This window comes from Myotis lucifugus, unplaced genomic scaffold (genome assembly GCF_000147115.1).
Source record: "Myotis lucifugus unplaced genomic scaffold, Myoluc2.0 scaffold_117, whole genome shotgun sequence".
Classification (NCBI taxonomy): Eukaryota; Metazoa; Chordata; class Mammalia; order Chiroptera; family Vespertilionidae; genus Myotis; species Myotis lucifugus.
Genome location: NW_005871165.1, coordinates 1,360,401 through 1,381,345, shown reverse-complemented (window position 1 = coordinate 1,381,345; position 20,945 = coordinate 1,360,401). Strand labels below are relative to the sequence as shown.

General features: G+C 46.4%; 1 protein-coding gene across 1 annotated transcript in view; it reads left to right on the top strand.

Moving 5' to 3' along the window:
* Positions 1-20,945, top strand: part of NCAM1 (neural cell adhesion molecule 1) — a 323,962-nt gene that overhangs the window by 253,023 nt on the left and 49,994 nt on the right. Inside the window, 7 exon segments of the mRNA XM_023757902.1 lie at positions 6,089-6,163; positions 7,852-8,070; positions 9,126-9,269; positions 9,623-9,760; positions 10,962-11,079; positions 11,521-11,687; positions 18,629-18,771. Of these exon segments, the coding sequence (XP_023613670.1) occupies positions 6,089-6,163; positions 7,852-8,070; positions 9,126-9,269; positions 9,623-9,760; positions 10,962-11,079; positions 11,521-11,687; positions 18,629-18,771 (1,004 nt within the window).

Genomic DNA, 20,945 nt, shown 5'->3' with positions numbered 1-20,945 from the left:
TCCCAAATGCTGTCAATAGTAGCTCAACCTAGAATTGTAGGACTCACATGTCCAGTCTAGATGAGGGCCCTTCATCATCCCTGATAGTTCATTTGTTTTTCTCTCTCAAAATGAAACCAATTTACCTATGTCCAGCTGCATCTTGAAATGATAGCAATCTGACAAGTTGCCTTATTCTGTTCACACACACACACACACACACACACACTCTTATCTAGGCTCTCAATGATTGTGTCCATATGTACACATAAATATAAATAGTCACACACACACCATAGGTTTCTGCTATCTCATTCTCATTACAAGCATTATTGAGGATTTTGTTGGTGGGGTGTGTGTGTGTGTGTGTGTGTGTGTGTGTGTGTAAGTTCAAAGTACTATCATACATGCACGGTCATTTAAAAAACAACCAACACAGTTGACCTTGTAGTTGGTACTTTATATACATTGCTTTACTAAATCATCCCAGCAGCCCTGAGATCAGCAGGGTTGCTATGTTCATTTACAGATGTGGAAAACAGGCGCTGAGAGTCTCCTGGGAACTCAGTGTTACTAAGCATCAGAGCTGGAAAGTGGAACCAGGCCTCTCTGACTCCAGATTCTGACTTCTTAATCAGGACTCATTCTGACTTTTAATTCTCCTGATAATCCAACCACAAGAATTCAGTTTTATTATAATCCACATTTACAGATGAAAAAACTGAAGCCAAAGTGAAGTGACTGGCCTAGGGTACCCACATTGTTTTTTGGCTTTGAATTCAGTCATCTTTTCTTTTTAATATGTTCATATTGATTTCAGATAGAGGAAGGGAGAGAGATAGAAACATCAATGATTAGAGAGAATCATTGATCGGCTACCTCCTGCACACCCCCTACTGGGCATTGAACCTGCAACCCAGGCGTGTGCCCTGACCAGGAAATGAACCGTACCTACTTGTTCAAGCAATGAACCACACCAGCCAGGCAAATACAGTCATCTTTCATAGCAATAAAGTTCTGGCTGGCAGGTAAAATATCTCAAATTAATGAAGAGTGAAATCAGGCCACCTGACCCCCAATTGGATCATTAGGAAAGGTTACTACTTTATTTTAAACCATAAAGAGAAACATGCTTCCCTCAAAAATAGTAACCATATAATTTCTTTGGGAAGGATTGTTTATATAGGTTTATTAAGACCGATAATACAGCCTGGCTGGTGTGGTTCAGTTGGTTGGGTATCATCCCATGCACTGAGAGATTGCTGGTTAGATTCCTGGTCAGGACATATGCCTGGGTTGTGTGGTCAATCCCTGGTCCTTGTGAGTTCGGGAGGCAACCGAGCGATATTTCTCTCTCACATCGATGTTTCTCTTTCTCTCCCTCTCTTTTCCCCTCACTCTAAAATCAATTTTTTAAAAAATCGTTTAAAAAAGAAGAACACACAACTATAAAATATTTACTATGTGCCAGACCTTATTCTAAGTGCTTCTCATATGTTAATTCACTTCATCTTCCCAACAGCCCTATGAGATGGGTTCTGTTTTCCCTATTTTGCAGATAAGAAAACAGAAGCACTAGAGATTAAATAACTTGGCCAAGATCACACAGCTAGTAAGTGGCAGAGCTGAGATTCAAGCTCACAGTCTGGCCCAGAGTTTTGGCCTTAATCACCCTGCAGAACTGCCTGGGCAGTTTTAGTTTTACTTTCATTGAGTTTGGCTGCTTTAGCAGAGAAGGTGCCCTTTTTCCCTTGAGCATTTTGCTGCCAATGAGAGCAAACTGTTACAGGCAAGTGGGGCTGCCTCAGTCATGACCCTCCTGGTTCAGACACCTGCCTTTCCCAAATGAAAGAGACGTTAACATTCAGTTTACTTCATTAAAGTGGTTAAGTGACATTTAAGGCTCACTTTTAGAACAATAGCTCACAAAATAAAGGTATAGCGACACTTGGATGCCTTTTTCAGAAACACTTAGCCATTACTAAATAGCTTCTAGAATACCCCCTCATCTGGTGCATAGCCACTGATCAGATTAATCCTCTAGTTCGCCCGTCTCTGGCGTTGTGGCCCGGCCTCTTCCTCACGTGTGCCTGCCTTGCCCTGGGCCCGAGGCACAGCTGCTGTCTTCCTCAGCAACCAGTGTTTTTGTAGCCATTTAACAGAAAGTCTTTTTAATTAGCTGACAGAGACCTGGGTTCACTTTCTGCGCTCAGTCCCCACGCCCGCAAGCACATTAGAACCTAAAAAGGGACACCAGTACAATAAACTGCCGCAAGAAGTTGCTGGCTCCAGTGAAATCTGTGAACCCCTTTCTGAAATCAGAATGATTTATTCCTGTCGCTTTGCCTTCGTAAGATTCGCGCCCATCCTGCTAAGTGCCTTAGCTTTTACGAACTGAAACATGAACTCCCTTTTCTTGAGCAACTAAAACTCTATAGCTAGCTTCTGCTACGGGAGTTGGAAGTTAGAAAACTTCTATCCACGCCTGAAGCTGTTTCCTAATAAACAAGTCAGCATATCTTTCAGAATATAGTATCATTAAAAAAACACATTTAAACAGAAAATACGTTTTAAAACATAAAGATCTCCCACAGGGTTATTTTACTTTCTAAATGAGACAAGGAAAGGGGATCATTTCAGTCTCAGGAGAATCTTTTTTTCTGTCTGTTCACAGGGATAAAATGGCTGGGCCTTTCCTCTCCATTCAGCCTGGGTTTGATTCTTGACTCCTCCATTACAATTAATTCTGGCTCTGAACCCCCCTTCCCCACCTGTAAAAGGAAGGTTATAATGCTAGGATTATCGGTGAGCAAGGAGGCCAGCTACAGTTAACCATGGTAGAAATGATGACAGCAACTTGATTGTAAGATTTCTGGGCACTCTGCTCTTTCTAGCCCATAATTTGGGAAGAGAGAAAATAGTAACTAATAGAAAAGGAGCCTATTGGGCAGCCAACAGAAGGTTAGCAATAGCTGTGCAGCGTGGGGGAGAGCTAGCCTTAGAATTAAATGACTTTTAATCTTGACTTTACTACTCATTAGCGGAGTTACCCTAGACAAGTCATTTCATTTCTCTGAGCTTTAATTTCCTCTTCTGTAGAAAGGAAACAATATCGGTCTTTTTATATCTCAGATCTATTGTGCGCATCAGATTAAATAAGGAAGGGTCTTTGATAAACCAGAGAGTGTGAAGCGGCTGCAGGAAATGGGCCCAACACTAAGGTTTATCAAATGTATCTTTGGATGCATCCAAGATGAAGTGGACAACATGCAATGTTAATACAAAGTAGGAGATGAGATATTATTCTGGGAGAAATGTTTTCATAAGTTTCTTTAGCGTAAGAGTTATGTTTGGTTAGAAAATTTCATTCATATATGCAACTACAGAAAGGCATAAGTTAAGATTTTTTATTGGAAACAATGAAAGAACTAATAGAAGAAGAAAGGAAGTGGAGGGGAGTTTGCAGGTTGGAGCAGGAGTTCCACTTACCATCGTTAAACCTAACCATTCGCGGTGGCATTTGGGGAAGAAGAACCGGCATGTGCAGCAGCGGAACGCATCCAGGCGCTGGTGGCCAGAGTCCGGGCTTGCTCTGGCCCAACTGGCACTGCTGTTTGGAAGGGGGAATCTCACCGTCTTTTCCATGAGCGCAAAGGGTCAGGACTCTAAGTGGATCTCTCTCCTTTAAAAATGTCTGTGACGATAAATGTGTGCATGGGACCTGCTTAAGTAGGAATTCCTTTGACATTCTTGTTTCTCATTTCCCACCACGGCCCAGAGGTAGACACCAGCCACATTTGAGTAAGAAACCCTTCAGCCTTGCCATGTTCTCCGGCCCCTTGAGAGTCATGTTCTGTTTGGAAAGAGCTGAGAAAATGAAGGCTGTTTTTTCACTTGGCGTAAGAATATCCTTCTCAGAGCAGCAAAGGTTCTGTGAGAGTAACGGGATCCAGATGTGGGAGCTGGCTGCTGGCGCTCGGCATGTGGGCCGTGAACTCTGCGGGCAGAAGCAGCCTCCAAGGCCTTAGCGAGTGCCCCGGGGCTCCAGGAAGGGCCAGCACCCAGGTGGCGGATGGCCTGGGCACAGCGTCTGGGCTTCATGGGCCCCTCGTACCTTGGAATTTGAGCCGCAGAAGGGCATAGAAAAGGTCCTGCTTGCCCTTAAGGTGGATGGCACTGTGCTATCACCCGCTCTGTAAGACCCCGTGGGCCCTGTCAGTTCTGGGCTCGCTCTGGTCTATTGGGAGGGGGTGAGTTGGAGAGCCAGGTTGCTTGTTAACTGGAATGGAAACAGTTTGCTCTCTACTTGCAGAGGCAGCATTGCATAGTAGAAAGAACACTTAGTTGGAAGCCGCATGGCCTGGGCTCCGGGCCACCCTGGCCCTACCTAGAAGTAACCTTCAGGAAGTCTCTCTACCTCGCTTTTCTCATCCAGAAAATGGGGAGGCAGGACATGGTGATGGTTGAGACTCCTTCCGGCTCCCTCAGTGTAGAATTGAGTGGCACCTGACTTCACAGGGAGAAGAGTGATGGGAGAGGCAGCCCAGCCAGTCACACTGGTGCTGTGGCTGCAGTGTTCCTCGTCTGACACTGTTCCATTGCACCCAGTGTGCTGTGGGCAACATGCAGGGAAGGGAGGCAAAGACTGCATTCTCTCAGGAAGAATCCAGTCCTGAGCCCCAAATGAGTAATCAGCAGCTAACCAAGTGAGGGAGAAACCAGCTGCCCCTCCATCGCTGTAATATTTCTTCCAAACCAGTGTTTGCAGTGTTTGAGCCCCTGCCTCTTATCCTCACAGTGGAGTGTTCAGCATCCTCTCCCAGCTGGACCCCGTGCCTGACTCCTCCCCTTACCCTGGCTCCTTCGCTTTTCGGTCTCTGTCTCCTCCAAGCCATCCTTCTCTGCTGCCCCTGCTGGGTTTTGCCATGGTCTGCTTTGTCTGTTGGTAGGAGGTTAGGAAAACCTTGCCCCCAATAGCTGAGATGCCCCCCATCTCAGCCCCCACTCAGGCCCTTTGATTCCTCCATTCTGCTGAGCACAACTGTGGTCCCTTCATCAAATGCGGGCAGACGGAGACCTGCAGCAGCTCTGCCTGCAAGTCCCTCACCATGGCAACCAGCATTCCCACCTCCACTGTGCAGGGAAAATGGCTGTTCTAAGGAAGGGCTTACAGAGTCTTCATTACCCGGCCGGTTTCGTCCAAGCCCCTCCTTCGCACGGGCTTTACGAAGCTACATGCGTGGAACCAAACGTCTGTTGGCCTTCAGATTTACTAAGAGGAAAGGAGGCAGAAGGAAGCTGAATCCAAATGAATAAAAACATTTCTTTTCTGCCCTAAAACTGTATTTTCATGGACACAGTTATCTGTCCTCAACAGATAAACAAGGAGCTGAATGAGTACAGGAATCAGATCCAGTGCAATGTATTTTGTCTTATCAGTGGACAGAGCACGTGGCTATGCAAATAAAAATTCAGGTCAAGGAGCCAAGGTGCTCGGGGAACTTCGCAGGGCATGGCGCCAGCATTGCCGAAGGGGGTCTGCCTCATTGGGGTGGGATGTTTGATGCTGGCTCCTGTTATGGGAAGAGATGCACTGGTCCTAGAGTCATGAGAAAGGTGAGCATTGGCAAATCCATCTGGACCACCCCGTGGGGTCCTTCTCCATAGTCATGAGGCATGGCAGCGCGACAGGTTGGCAGGAGACCCCTGTGCCGAGTTCTGGAGCAGCAGGCTTCCCTCTCGCACAGCCCTGGTTTCCAAAAGTAGCTGTCGAGTGGCTGTGTCCATGACTCTCAGAAGTGCTGCAGGTTGGAGTAGGACCGCAGCCTTCCCAGGGGCCCAAAACACTTAGTGCGGAGGTCATCCCAGACCTCCCCGGGCACCGCACTAGGAGGCAGAGGCGGCAGTGCCACAGCGAGTGGTCTGACCGTGTCCACTCCTGGAATCGACATGAGGACCCATGGAATCTATGTGACCGGTTCTTAAAACCCAAACAACCACCTCCCCCTGCTCTACACATGAGTGGGGACACGCCCGTTTTGAATGAAAGCTCTTGGTTTTATTCTTAGGAATGTGAATGTGTGTTTAAACTGGACTTTGTCTTTTTCAGTTTCTCTGCAGGTGGATATTGTTCCCAGCCAGGGGGAAATCAGCGTTGGAGAGTCCAAATTCTTCTTATGCCAAGGCAAGTGCCCGGGGCCCACTGCATGCATGGCAGCCTCCCAGAAGACAAACAGCCATGGGCTGTGTGCTGGCTGATCTCACAGCACCCAGAATTCTTGGTTTTGCTTTGCTGCAGGGTCAACAGTGTGACTTGGGAGCCAAGGAGGCTCTCGGGCCCTCTCCCTCCCCTCTCAAAGGGCAGCCCCAGCACAGGGAACTGTATCTGGACTTGCACTTGGTGGTGGAGCACTAGGGATGTTCCTGGGAGAGTCAGCACAACTCCCAGAAGAGGGAGTCAGCTCCGAGACCCCACTCGGTAGGCATCCAGAGCTCGTAACTGACAGCAGAGGAAGAAACGGTGCCTCAGTGAGTCAGTGTGAGGCTTATTTCTCAGAATCCCCAGAACAGGAAAGCCCAAGCACAAAACTTGCTGAAAGGAAATGGAGCGCTGGTATCTCTGCAGTGTGGACACGAGTCCCGGGTTTCCAGGTCTACTGTGAATTCAATATTCTGTCCCGTTGCCCCAACCAGAGCTCTAGGATGGTCAGAGCAGGTGTCCTTGTTTTCTCTTTAGAAATTATGCCCCGTTTCCACAGCTCAGATAATTACCAGGAGCTGTCCTATGCAGGATCAGGCTTCCAATTAACTTTGGATTCTCTGTAAGTGACATGACTGGGATTTGGAAAGTGGGGGAACCAGGGAAGAGCTGAGGTAGGTGTGAACTGTGGCATTTAACGAGCCACTTTCAGCAGGAGGGGCCTTGAAATGCTATCCTGATTTGCGGTGGGTGAGGCGGCTGTGGCCGCCGGATGTGTTCACTCCAGCTCCACCTTCGTTTTGGCAATTTACACGATCTGGGGATGCAGCCTGGAGCCCGCAGCACATCTTGCAAATAGCGATATTTATTGTAAACATAATGGGCCCTGAGAGGAAGGCTGCTTCATTTCCATACCAAGCGTCTGTGCGGGGATGGTGGTGTGAGCTGGGGAGGCGTGTGCAGAGGGCTGGGTGGAGCCACGTGGCCGGGTCCAGAGCCCTGGTCCAGCTCAGTGTCTGGGACAGCGGAGCAACAATGTCTGCCCCTCTGCAGTGCCTGGGGAAAGGACATTCGGCTGATTCTAGCTGTCTTCTCAGCATTGAAGGAGATGAATTTGTCTGTCTGTGGCAGGGCTGCTGGAATGCCAGTCATGCCAGTTTGTGCAGGCAGATGCTAGAATAAAAGTAGTTGGGGTCCACACTCCTAGGCTAACCAGTGTCTCATCTTCCACTCAAGAGACCACAATCTGAGCCTTTGAACACAAACTGATCACTTTGCTCAAACCAGCTAGTTCCTTGATCTCAGCTCCTAGATATGCTGACTCCCTTTGCCCCACCCCCCACCCCCTCTCATTCGTGAGGCTGTAAACTCCTAGCTGAGTGCTCAGCACACAGGAGGTCCTCAGCAAATATCTCCTCTCTTCCCTTGCTAAGGATAGGACAGCTATGAGATACTGGCACAAGTACTTGTTGAGTCCCTTCCAAATACCGTAAGTGGTGTTATGTAATCACAGTTCAACACAGAAGCCAGAGTGACACTCTACAGAAATGGTCATGCTCCCCAGTCATCGCACCTGATGGTCTCATACGGTAGCTCTTACTGAGTACCACTGACCCCGGAGGGGACTTTGTCTTTTTACTTGTGTGGTTCTAAAATAATCTCTTCCTCTTCAGTGGCAGGGGAAGCCAAAGATAAAGACATCTCCTGGTTCTCCCCCAATGGAGAAAAGCTCACCCCGAACCAGCAGCGGATCTCAGTGGTATGGAATGACGACTCTTCTTCCACCCTCACCATCTACAACGCTGACATTGACGATGCTGGCATTTACAAGTGTGTGGTCACTGGCGAGGACGGCAGTGAGTCAGAGGCCACAGTCAACGTGAAGATCTTCCGTAAGAGCCTCCTCCTCCTCCTATATTTGTCCTCGTCTTTGGCCAGGAAGATACATGGGCAGCAGGCAGAGTGGGATGGCAATAAAGGACCTGCTGAGGGCTTGATAGGGCTTCTTCCCTTCTTTCCTCACCCTAAGTCTTTTCTGAATTGTACTAAGAGCTCCGATACGCTCTTAAATGATCCTGACCCAACTCAGAACTCACAACCCGGGTTCATGCTGGTCACAGCAACCTCCCACTGACCTCCAACTCTAAATTCAAACTACACAGTTCCCAGAGAACTATTATGGGTGCCCCATCCCTTCCCCAAATGTTGACTAACTGTTGTACAATTCAGGGTCCCCTCTTATTTCACTCTCCCATGCTGGTAATGGAGTCAAAAAGCTCAGTGGAGGGTTAGGGGGATATTATTTATTAGAACTCTGTCCCTCTCAAAAAAGGCAGCTCCAATTGCTACTTGGTCTGATGGTGGCCTCTCATCACTTTGTAATCATGCATCTGTCCCATTGGCCAGTGAAATGGTGGGTGACAACTAATGGAACAGTATGGATTGTCATGGTATTTATTGCCATTATTGCCTTTCTTCTGTTCTATTCTTTAAAATTCTCTCTGCTGTAGTAAAGTTGAGGCTGGGGTACCACACAGAGTGGGAGACAAAGAAAGGATTGATAACTCCTGCTATTCATTATAGAATAGGTGTTCTACCAGTTCATTCTACGTATGCACTGTGTCTCAATGGCACTATTCCACATGGCAAGGTACCCTGGTAAAGACCTTCCTTTCGCTCCACAGATGTTTCATACACAAAGTGTGATAAATTTAGCACTCAGTGATAGACATTGATTGCCAAATTTCCACAACATATTCCCCTACTTATGCCAGCCGCTCCACCTGGCATCTTTGACCAAGTACTGGGTGGAATCCTCTTTATACTACTGTATATATGTCTTGAGAGTTGCCTGCAACTGGAATCCAGGCAGTATGGCTCCAGTGGAAAGGCATCTTTGTGGGAAAACCAGCTGTTTTCCCTCACTCTTCTCTTGCTCGTTTTCCAGAGAAGCTCATGTTCAAGAATGCACCAACTCCCCAGGAGTTCAGGGAGGGGGAAGACGCAGTGATCGTGTGTGATGTGGTCAGCTCTCTACCCCCAACCATCATCTGGAAACACAAAGGTCGAGATGTCATCCTGAAAAAAGATGGTGAGACCTGAACCCCTGGGCCACCAAGTCCCCTAGGGTTCCACCTCTGCCGGCCTGTGAGGCATTTAGACCCAAACTCTAGTATCCCTCCCAGAACCACATGCAGTTTAGGTCCTAAATGGGTATATGTCTGTGGCTTGTATGTTCAGGGACTTCCTCCAAAGAAAGGGACAAGTTTACAATAGACATTTGCTCTTGGCTCTATGTCAGAGCCATGGACACATTTTCTTATTTCAGCCTAAAGCTCCACCCCATAAGACTGAAGCTAGGAAAAGGGAAGGGTTCAGTGACCTTCCTACAGACACAAGTTCTCTAACTGATCCTTGGACGAACCTGCCTCTTGTCTCTTCTAGTCCGATTCATAGTCCTGTCCAACAACTACCTGCAGATTCGGAACATCAAGAAAACAGATGAGGGTACTTACCGATGTGAGGGCAGGATCCTGGCACGGGGGGAGATCAACTTCAAGGACATTCAGGTCATTGTGAATGGTGAGGAGATCCGTTCTTCCTACTATCTCCATTGCTACAACCTTGGTCCCCAATATCATTCTCTTCGACCTCCTCTTTGGTGTATAAAATGTAGACTCATTCAATCTCAGCCGAATCCCCCTACCTCCTATTGCCTCCCGCTTGGTTCTTTCTAAAAAACAATATATATATACTTGCCTTCTGGGTTTCCCTCAACCATGGGGCCTATTAGTGCAGTTTTTAATGTCCTTCATTGTCTTGAACGACTGGAAACTTTCCCTGTGCTTACTAATACATTCTGATTCAGACTTCACTGTCCTTGATGCTACCGTAATTGTGAAATTAGTCCCCTGGTTCAGTGTGCAATGAAAATATTATAATCAATTCATGCCTCAGAACAGTCAGAATCATGGCCCATGGGCTTATTAATCTTAATTTGCAATGTCAAATAAACACACCAGTGGAATCGATCTGACATTTACAAGATGTCTACAGGAAATTATAATGTCAGTATTAAGAAAATAAGCATATCATGGTCAGATTGTTTTGGCTATTGATATATACTTTTGCTAAACCCTCCCCCTTCATTCCTTTGGTAAAAGAGTTGGTGCACAGGGCTGTTTATGACATTTCCAGAGAAATGTCACTGTGGTGCACTGGTGCATTTAAAATCAGCATTAACCATTTAATCACCGGGATCAGGAGTTTCAACATTTTCCAGTATGAAGAATCCCATTTTGAACATCAAGTTCCCTAGCCATGGTAGTTGTAAGTTGAATATGCACTGATTGAAATAATATATAATAATAAATAGCTGCTATGAATTGAATGCCATTTTAAAATGAATAAAAAGCATTAATATAGCTTCAAGAGCTATATTACTAAAATACAACATTTTACGGGAGTGAGCAAAAGTAGATTAATAATAATAAATATAGTCATTAATAAATAAATAATAATACACCTGTAATCCTACTTTTGCCCACACCTGTATATTGTTATAAAACACTAGTGCATTTTATTTATTCAGGGGTGAGTTATTTATTCAGTTTACAATAATTATGTAGTACGTGCCTGAATTGAGATCCCTTACACTAACTCTGCAACTGCCCAGGACTCTTGACCCCCAGGTGTGACCCTTGACCTAGGGTTCCCTAGAAGTGCCGTTTCTCCAGGCCACTGGATTCTTCCAACCACCCCTGACAGCCCTTCTTTCCTTCAGTACCACCCACCGTCCAGGCCAGGCAAAGCATCGTGAATGCCACCGCCAACCTCGGCCAGTCCGTCACCCTGGTGTGTGATGCTGAAGGCTTCCCGGAGCCCACCATGAGCTGGACAAAGTAAGACCCGGCTCCTGCATTGGGTCAGGGACTAGTGGAGAAGGGGCCAGCACAGGGCCTGCTCCGGGTTGGCATTGCCATGGAGCAGGGACAGACTGCATGGGGATGTCACCGACTCCGGGTGCAGGATACATTCCCCTGCACGGTTCTCCTGCCTTGTGCATCAGATTCCTCCTGCATCCTCAGTCTGTGTGTAAAGAGCATGGTTTTGGAGGCCCTCTTTGGTATGTCTGTGAGTGCAGTTTACAGCCCAGGGACAGGATCAAAGGTTTGGGTGGAGGAATCTAAGGTATATTTGTAAATGCAATTCGGTGTCTTAACTTTTTGTGAAGACTGAGCCTTTCCCATGGGCTCAGACTGCATTTTATGGAAACAAATTAAAAACAAACATCTTCCCTCTGTGGTCAAAATCATGGTCCTTTGCCTTGGTGCACCCTGTAGGGACGGGGATCTGATAGAGAATGAGGAAGACGAGAAGTACGTCTTTAGTGACGACAGTTCGGAGCTGACCATCAGGAAGGTGGATAAGAACGACGAGGCTGAGTATGTCTGCATCGCCGAGAACAAGGCTGGAGAACAGGATGCATCCATCCACCTCAAAGTTTTTGGTAAGGACAGTGGGGGTCAAGGTCACTAAATTCCCCTTACCCTGCACACTCAATCCATCCTCAAGAGCCTGTCCACTCTGCCTCAGAATCTATCCCAAGTGCAGCCTCTTCTTACCAGCTCTGCCACCTATGCCCCAGTTCAAGCCACCCTCCCGCTCCCCTGGTCAATGAGACAGCCTCCTATCTGGTCTCCCTGCCTACCTCCCATAGGTCCCCTTCATCCCCTCCTGCTTACTCCCTAAGTGTGAGATGACCTGAGTGTCACTCCTCTGTTTAAAGCCCTCCCGTGACTTCCTATTGCAATCAGAATAAAATCTAGACTCCCTACCCTGGCCCACAAGACTAAACCTGAGCTAGCCCACCTTCCTTCCCCATCTCATCCTTCCTCCACTTTGTTCCACACTTAAAAGCTTCAGGCCTCCTTTCTGTCCCTCGGGCACAGCACGCTTGTTCCCTGCCTCAGGGATATTGCACTTGATGTTCCTTCTGCTTGGAATATCACTCACCCAGATCTGCTCACAGCTGCTTCTCCTCTTTCATCATTCAGATCTCAACTCCACCACCTTCTCAATGAATCCTCCCTTCACTGCCCTGCCTCTGAATCACCACCAGCTCCCCTGCCTCCACTAATCTCTTCCATTAACCTTACTGTGTCTTCTTCATTGTACTTACCAGTACCTGAGCTGACCTCATTTACATATTTGTTCTGGGAACTGTTTGTCTCTCACCTCCACTAAGTGTGTAGACTCCAAGATGGTGAAGCACACACTTAGTGGAGGTGAGAGACTTAGTCGCGTACATTGCCTTTTCCCTGGCTCTCCCAACACCACCAGACTCGTCATAGGCCTTTGGTACATGTTAGTGACCAGTGCTTCCGTTTCCCTTTTCTTCTTTCCCTGGCCTGTGTGAAACAGCATCATAAAAGTCATGAAAAGAACCCCCACACCTCTATTCACATCTTCTTTATAAACTCAGTTAACTTCCATGCATTTAGAACTGAAATAAATTTTGACTTGACCTTGGAAAAAAGATTTGTAGTGGGAAAATGTTCAACCTAATGCCTCTCTACTCTCTCTGCTCATCTTTTTAAAAACCACAGCTAAGCCCGGCTGATGTAGCTCAGTGGTTGAGTGTTGACCTATGAACCAGGAGATCACAGTTCGATTCCTCTGCAGGGCACATGCCCATGTTGCAGGCTCGATCCCCAATAGGGGGCCTGCAGGAGGCAGCTAATCAATGATTCTCTCTCATCATTGATGTTTCTCTATCTCCCTCTCCCTTCCTCTCTCTGAAGTCAATAAAAGTATATAAAAAAACACACACAGCTAAGCTGGTCCATTGTAGATAGTGCTACTAGAGCAGGTGTCAGAGGCTCATGCCTGGAAAGCTGCGTGGGACCTGCTTGTTTAGCCTGATCAGGAGAACTGATCCATGTTTGTAAACAGAGCTTTGAAAATCAAGCGTTTATATACAATTGGACTTGCTAATCACAGATGAATCCTATTTATTCATTTATAACAATTGGGTTTATAAACAGTGTATCAGTTTGATTCAGATTAATTCAGTATGAGCACATACTTGAAGGTGAAAGCTAAACTTCTTGAAAATATTCTTGACAGTCGTTTCTCTAATTCTGACTAGTCTTCCCAGTCACACTAAGTTTTTTTTCATATTATAGAGGAGACAAATGCATTTGTTAATTTATTCCTTCATTCAACAAGTATTTATTGAATACCATTGTTGCTAAACGGAGGAGCTAAAGATACGGCCCTTTGACCCTGAGATGAATGAGAGAGATTGACATATAAGCACATAAATTATAATAGATAGTGTCATTCAGCAACATTTGAGTGCCCTGTCTAGGCTCAGCCATTGCCATGGTCACAAGGATGAATGACACGCACTCTTTGCTCATAAGTAGGTTCTGTTCTCATCAGTGGGTTCCCTAGCTCATGAAGATGGCCAACACTCAAATATTTAATCCTTTATAATGACTTGATAACAGCAATATGCACTGTGTTTTGTAGAAAGGATCTCTGGTCCTGCATGACACAGAAGTTAGGGAAACCCTTGCAAATGCTGTGCTAGTAAACTAGTTGGAGTTTCCCAGAAGAGGCAGGACAGGTGAGCATTGCAGGCCAACAGGCACAGGCACGGAGGCAGGAGGGGCACGTGTCCTAAATGTGAGCTAGTGGACAGGGACCTCTGTCTTTTCTACCCCCAGATATCCCCAGTGCCTGGGAGAGTGCTTGGCATGTAATAGCTATTAGTATTTGGATAATTGAGGGAATAGAAATTAGTTTTGTGTGAATTAATCATCATGTATGTGGCAGAGAGATGAGCCTAAAAATGTATAATGATGACTTGTTTTAGAAAATTCTTTTAGATGTTAGCCCCATAAAATAATAATAATAACAATACTGAACAGAAGTGAGCACTATGTGAAGTTCTATTCATAAATTAGCTCTTTTAATCCTCAACACAACCCTATGAGGTAGATTAATCATTACCCCCAATTTAAAAATGAGGAAACTGAACAAAAGGAAATTAGGTGCCCTGTCCAAGAATCAAGCCCAACTTGTAAGTCCATTCCCTGAGCTATGAGTGGTAGTTGCTGTCCCATGAAACCCAATTTAACACATATTATATCTAAACTCGAAGCCCAGTGCACCAAATTTCGTGTACTGGGGGGTGGTCCCTCAACCTGGCCTGCGCCCTCTTACAGTCCAGGCCCCCTCACTGCTTACCGCCTGCCTGCTCACTGATCCTTACCACTCAGCTTGCTGCTCCTTCGTGCTGCCACGGAGGCGGGAGAGGCTCCTGCCACCGCTGCTGCACTCGCCAGCTGTGAGCCCAGCTTCTGGCTGAGTGGCGCTCCTCCTGTGGAAGCGCACTGACCACCAGGGGGCAGCTCCTGCATTGAGCGTCTGCCCCCTGATGGTCAGTGTGCATCATAGTGACAGGTCCTTCTGGTAGTTCCGCCATAATGGTCACTTAGGCTTTTATTATATATATTACATGTGGAATGACTGGCGATAGTGAAATTGGTGTTCTCCTTTACCATCATGGACAACTTGGCTTCTCTGTGGAAGCACACTCGGTTCTACCTTGGCTGGTTGAGGACAGCTCTTGGCTTCTCTTCCAGCCTCTCTAGTGGTGACAGCTGCACTGGGAAGAATGTGTGGGAGTGAGGCAGGAGCCATACAGGGCCACGCTGGAGTGAAGGGAGTGGTGGGGTCCAGGGAAGTGGGCGATGAGGTACAGAAAGTGAGATGTAGGAACTATGGCAAGGCAGGCTTTGTCTTTCTACCCACCGCCCTCACCAGGCATCCCCTCCTGTATCTCTCTCTCTCTCTCTCTCTCTCTCTCTCATACACACAGTCTCTCCCTCTCTCTCTCTCCCATACACACACACACACATTCACAGTCTCTCTCTCTCTCTCTCTCTCTCTCTCTCTCTCTCTCTCTCTCTCCCTCCCTCTCCCTCTCTCTCCCTCTCTCTTTCTTCTACCACAGTTTCTTTCCCAAAGCTGCAGCTGGGAGGATGTGCACTGGAGTATAGTAGAGCAACAGAAGGGAGGTGGCCTGACATCTACAGAGACAGGGAAAAAAACATGGTCTTAGGAACCATGTCTAGTCCAGCCCCATCCAGAATGAGAATGCTCCTCTGTAATATCTGGGGGAGAGTTCGCTAGCCTCCCTAGCGTAACCTAGTTCCCCATGTACACTCTCCCTTCTCTCTCCATTCATGTTCTTCACCTCCTTTTCTCCTCCTCCTTCTGGCCCGCACCATTGGTTTAGGAGATTGGTACTAGGGCCAGAGAACAAGGTTGGGAGAGGCCAGCTAGTTTGGCCTCTTTCTTTCACCTTTTTTCTCCCTCTCCTTCCCCTCAAGTTTGCAATCTGGGACTAGCACCAGGAGAGAAATGGGGCAGGCTCCCTAGTGGCATCCGAGTCCGCAGCAATGAGATAGGAGAGCAAAGAAACCTGTAGCTTAGACAATAAAGAAGCGCTCAGCACTCCTGTGGATCAAGAAGGGGTGGCAATTAGTATGGTAGGGACACATCTAATTAGGGTCTGCCATGATTGCACCTGACTGACATCATTTTCCTAAGAAAGGGAAACGTTCTAGTGTGCATCGCCCTAGTTATCAGCAGATGCTCTTTTTACTAAGTAGTTGCATCCTCCTTCCTTTAAATTTGGCAGTGAATTTCCATTGCTCCTCCCTGTGGGCCCTTCTGAAGGAGTATTTTTTCCCCACAGATTCTTGTTATGCCCATACGAATGCTCTTAAGATCTCATGCTGCTGAGGGCTCAGGCGAGTTCATCAGTGGCAGAAGCTTTGCTTAGCTGGCCCCCAAGGACCAAAGCAGACCTTGTGAGTTACAGCAAAGGACAAATAAGTTGAAGGAAGGTGCACCTGGTCCAATGTCTCAGGTCACAGAAGCAGGACCCCACGGTCCTTGGACTGGGCTTGCAGAAGCCTGGGTTGGGGTGGGAGTAGACGAGGCTGGCCCACAGTGGCAGGGTGCAGAGCTGTGGACATGCTGGGAGAGGAGATCAGGGGTGCTCACAGGAGGGTCCACAGGGACAGGGGCAATGGCACAGTCTGGGGCATTAGGTCCCATGGGGCAGGTGGAGAATAGAACAGGGATCCAAAGTCAAGGGCCCACAACAGAGGTGAATTAAGATGGTGCAAGTGCCCTTGTAGATAAAACCTGGACAGATGCCTCTGGATGCCAGTGCGCAGAGTGAAGAAACCCTGCAGCTGCCCGGCTTGCCCACTTTCCCAATGTAATGATCAGAGCACGCCTTTCCACTCTCACGTGTGGTCCAATCTGGACAATGACTTATATCGCTATTCTATTTCCAAGGCAGCATTCTCAGCCTGCAGTTAGTTCTGACAATAGCCCTGCTTCTGGAGTGCAGAGATGCTAAGTCATCAGTGGACGCTTCCTTCCTTCCAACAGCCTCTGTAGACCGTGCAAAATTAGTCATTGTTAACAATGTTTTTAATAAGAAGATAGTTTTCCTTTTTCTAGAGACTTATATGGTGCACCCTGTATAACCATCTGCGAAATGGAGCCACCAAAACCAAATATTGTTAATAGACCTTAACTTGTCCTTCATCTTCTGTTAACCTTTGTCCACCAGGACCAAGTCCTGGGGTCAGGAGAAGGTCAGCAAACACTGTCTAGATCACAGCGTCTGACTAGGTTTCAAGAGGCCAGAAATTCCAAAAACTGCCTTCAACCTCCCCCCCCCCCAAAAAAAAAAAAGTTCAGTTTTAGTGAATTCAGTTATCTGGCTGATGTTTTTTTAACTTCTCAATCTGTGATTTTAGCACTAAACCTCCTTCTCAACAGCACTTAACACTTACTGCATCCAATATGAGCTGTGGCCTTTCTCAAAGTCCTATTTATCAAGGTAGACACAAAGCCTTCCTAGAGGAAGACCTATTCATGGGCTCCATGGATTCAAATGCATGATCATTGGGCCACAGTGGACTGAGATGAGCCCATGTGCTGGCGGGCAATAAAGGATTCGCTAAGCTGGCTACAGATTAACGTCAGGAGAATATTTGAACTATGTGGTAGTTTTATATAGAAGCAGATTTTTCCACAGAAAATGCACAGCTCTATCGTTATTTTCTGTTTATTAAAGCGGAATCAAGGGCCTCAATTTGGAGGCTGTATGTAGGCAGTAGTTTGTTAGCCTACATGGGGTTACTGGGTGATTCTGAATATAAAGGAAATGCAGTTCTTTCAAAAATTAGCCATAATTTTAATTTACTTATTTTTCATTTGTTTATCTAGCCTGGCCTTTTCTCTATTAGTGAAATAAGTTATACTTGTGCAGTGTTATCTTTTCTATGGAAGGTTTAGCAGTTTCAGAGTATAATTGTTTTAAATTGGGAAAATTCAATTTTCTCTAATGTGTTAACATTTAACTCAGCTTTGAATGCTTGTGCTTTCTTGCATTACCCAAAACATTTGGAAAATGAACTCATCTCAACTTATCTCCTTCCCACCCCAGCCCACTCCACAATCCGAGTTACCCACCACGTTTCCGTACTTGAGTTAATGCCACACAACTTCCCTGGGCATTACAAATCTCAGCATCGCCTGGCTCCTCCTCATTCCTTCTTTTGTTTCTTGCCATGCCTCCTACCCCTGCTCACTTGCAACTTCCCATAAAGCCTTTCTTTAGCATCTCTCTCAAAGCCATCCTTTCGGTCCCCCTGACATAGCCTGATCAGAACTGTCACATCACAGCTGGGGCACTGCCAGAGCTCCCAAATTGTTTTCCCTCCTCAAGGTTTTCTCCTGCTAAATCATCTTGACTTTTTTCTAGATTAACCTTCTTGTCATGCAAATGACCATTTCATCCCTCTGATCAAACACTGTCAGTGGCCTCCACCTGCCACCAGACAGAATTCAAGCAAGAACGTTAACAGGTGGTCAAGACTCTGTGTCAAGATGCAGCGTTGCCTGCTCTGCTTTGATACACAAACACGTGACTCTCTTCCCAAACCTCTCGTCACGTATTCTTGCTTCTCTGCTTTCCTTCAACCAGTTTTCTACCCATGAAATGACTCAGTCTCCACCCCGAAGTTTCACCTACTGAAAATCTCATGGCCCAGCCCAAAAGCTGTGTCCCCACCAAGACGCCAACCAGAGGAGGGCTCTTCCTCTGCTCCATGCCTCTTGTATCCATTGCCCTCACTTAGCGCTCTTACTACACAGGATGTTGTTTTTATCAGTCACCGCGGTGTTGCCGTGTGCCTGCCTTGTGGTAAGCCCTTGAGGCTTCAACACGTAGAGTACAGCCTATACTTAGGAAGTAGATAACCTTTGTTGTGCATGCTACCACTTAAACCTGGGGCACTGAGAAGGTTAGATAAACATGACAAGAATTACAGGAATGTTTTGTCTTTTCAGCAAAACCCAAAATCACTTATGTAGAGAACCAGACCGCCATGGAACTAGAGGAGCAGGTCACTCTTACCTGTGAAGCCTCGGGAGACCCCATTCCCTCTATCACCTGGAGAACTTCCACCCGAAACATCAGCAGCGAAGAAAAGGTATAATGTCGCCGCCCAAGAGTCTCAGGGCATGGCACGCAGACTCGAAGCGGATTGAGTCTGCCCAATGCCCAATTCTCCTCGGTGAGCCAGAAGGGGGATATGGTCACTGTAGTCCAGGTTCTGTGGCCTCCTCCTCCCCCCACCTGAATGCATCCTGCTCCACATCCTCTGACAATGGAAGAGGTGCAGTTCATTGCATAGATTGGCAGGGGGGTGATGTTAGTGGGTATGGTCAAGGTAGACGCTCTGGGAGGAAGAAGGTAGGATTTTCAAACCCAGGATTTGGGGCTGTGAGGAACAAGGCAAACTGACATCCTGGTGCTCCGGGTGATTTCATCCTCATCTCAGGAGCACCAAGGAAATGTCTCCTGGGAGTTATAGGGTCAGAACAAGCCTGTCAATTCTTCTCCTCGTATTTTGTATACTCATGCTATACATGCACTATGTGCACAAAAGCTTGGTTGCCTTTGTGTCTGCCTGTATTCTCGATCACATCTGTATATTATGTTGATCTAAAGGCAAAAATAATTAGCAGTTTCCACATGATGATAATTGCCCTAGGCTCTGCAGTGTATTCGCTGAGAGTGTAAGAACAACGTAGCAAGCTCTGTGACAAATTCAAAAGACTGGGGAGGTTTCACTTGAAAACATGTGGATTTACAGGCCACCAGAAAGCTGTCTTTATTATGAACAATATGTAATAATTGAGGGGACCCCACAATGTGTAGCCCTTTGCTACCGAGTGGGACAAATGCAGGAGGGGAAAGAAGCTCGGTTTTAAAGCAACTTAAACCATCTTAGGGCACCTCTCCAGTCTCACCTCATATATCCTGTAGTAATGGGCTTTGTCACCTACTCAGAAGTAATGGCCTTCGATTCAAAGGGCATTTGTAATGGATTACTTATTGACCAAAATGTCAGAAATTATAGATCTTCACTCTTCTGCCTCCCTAAAGGAAATCCTTAGAGAGGGTAAACTCAAGTACATCCGAAAGAGAGAGTATGAGACACTAGAAACAAACTTGGGATCTGCACTTGAGGAATTGATTTCTGTCCCGCTAATAGAAAGCAAGGCTGAGTCAAAAGGAACAGAAATACCATTCCAAAACCAATTATTTTTCGCAAGTTTTACCTCCAGAGTCGAATTCGACTTAGCAAAAACTCAACGAAGGACTGCTAAGTATTTTTGAAACTCACATATGCTGTTTGATATTGTACTGGAGTAAGAAATGTGGTGTTTACTTGATGCTTTCTTTATCAACATTGGGGTTAAACCTTCAGCTCAGATTTCTGCTCCCATCATGTGTGTTGTGTGGATTGAACTTGCATTCCAGGGCTTAAACCACAGGACCGCTGCCTGACAGGTTTTCCTACATTAGTCTTAAGAGTAGATTTGTCCAGAATGGCGCAGTGTATATCTTTGACCTCAGTGAAGGGCAGAGATAACATCTATCCTAGATGAACGATGCTTTTAAATTCTACATCTTTTCTAGGAATAGCTCAATAGCTAAGCTAGACCAGAAGAGTTATTAAGATTTCTGCCTACCTCAGCTCCTTTAATAGCTTGGTTCTCTAGCTTGTATCCGTGAATTCATTTTCACAGAATGAGAACAAATAACCAGGTACTAATATACACTCACACTCACTAAATACTGACACTAAAGGTGTTCAGCAGAGACTTTTCTCAAGCCAAGGAATACTCACTTGTCAGTGAGTGTAGGTCATTTGTCTCAACCAGAGATAATTATTTAAACCCTGCCACATAGGTGGTGTTGTTTTACCATAACAACAGTGGTTTGCTTGACGTGACATTCCTGGAACGTGAGTAAATCAATGTGAGAACAAGTCCTCCAAGCTGGCCAGTGCTGTGACGCCAGATGAGCACACCTACCTAATGAAGCCATTCCCGAAATGTTGCCATTTATATTAATTCTCTACTGACATCAAAGAGGCGCGATGTCCAGCTTCATACCACGGATAGCTAATAATTGAGAAAGAAAGGTGGCCTCTTCCTGGGGGGTTGGACTCCAGATAGTAAGCTTCACTTTTACTTTGGTGGCTGCTTCTCATGTGCAACTCCATCTGAAGTTGCATCATATGTAATTAGGTATCGACATGATTAGAGTCACTGAATTGTAGGAGTGGAAGAAAACAATTTTCTTTTTAAAATC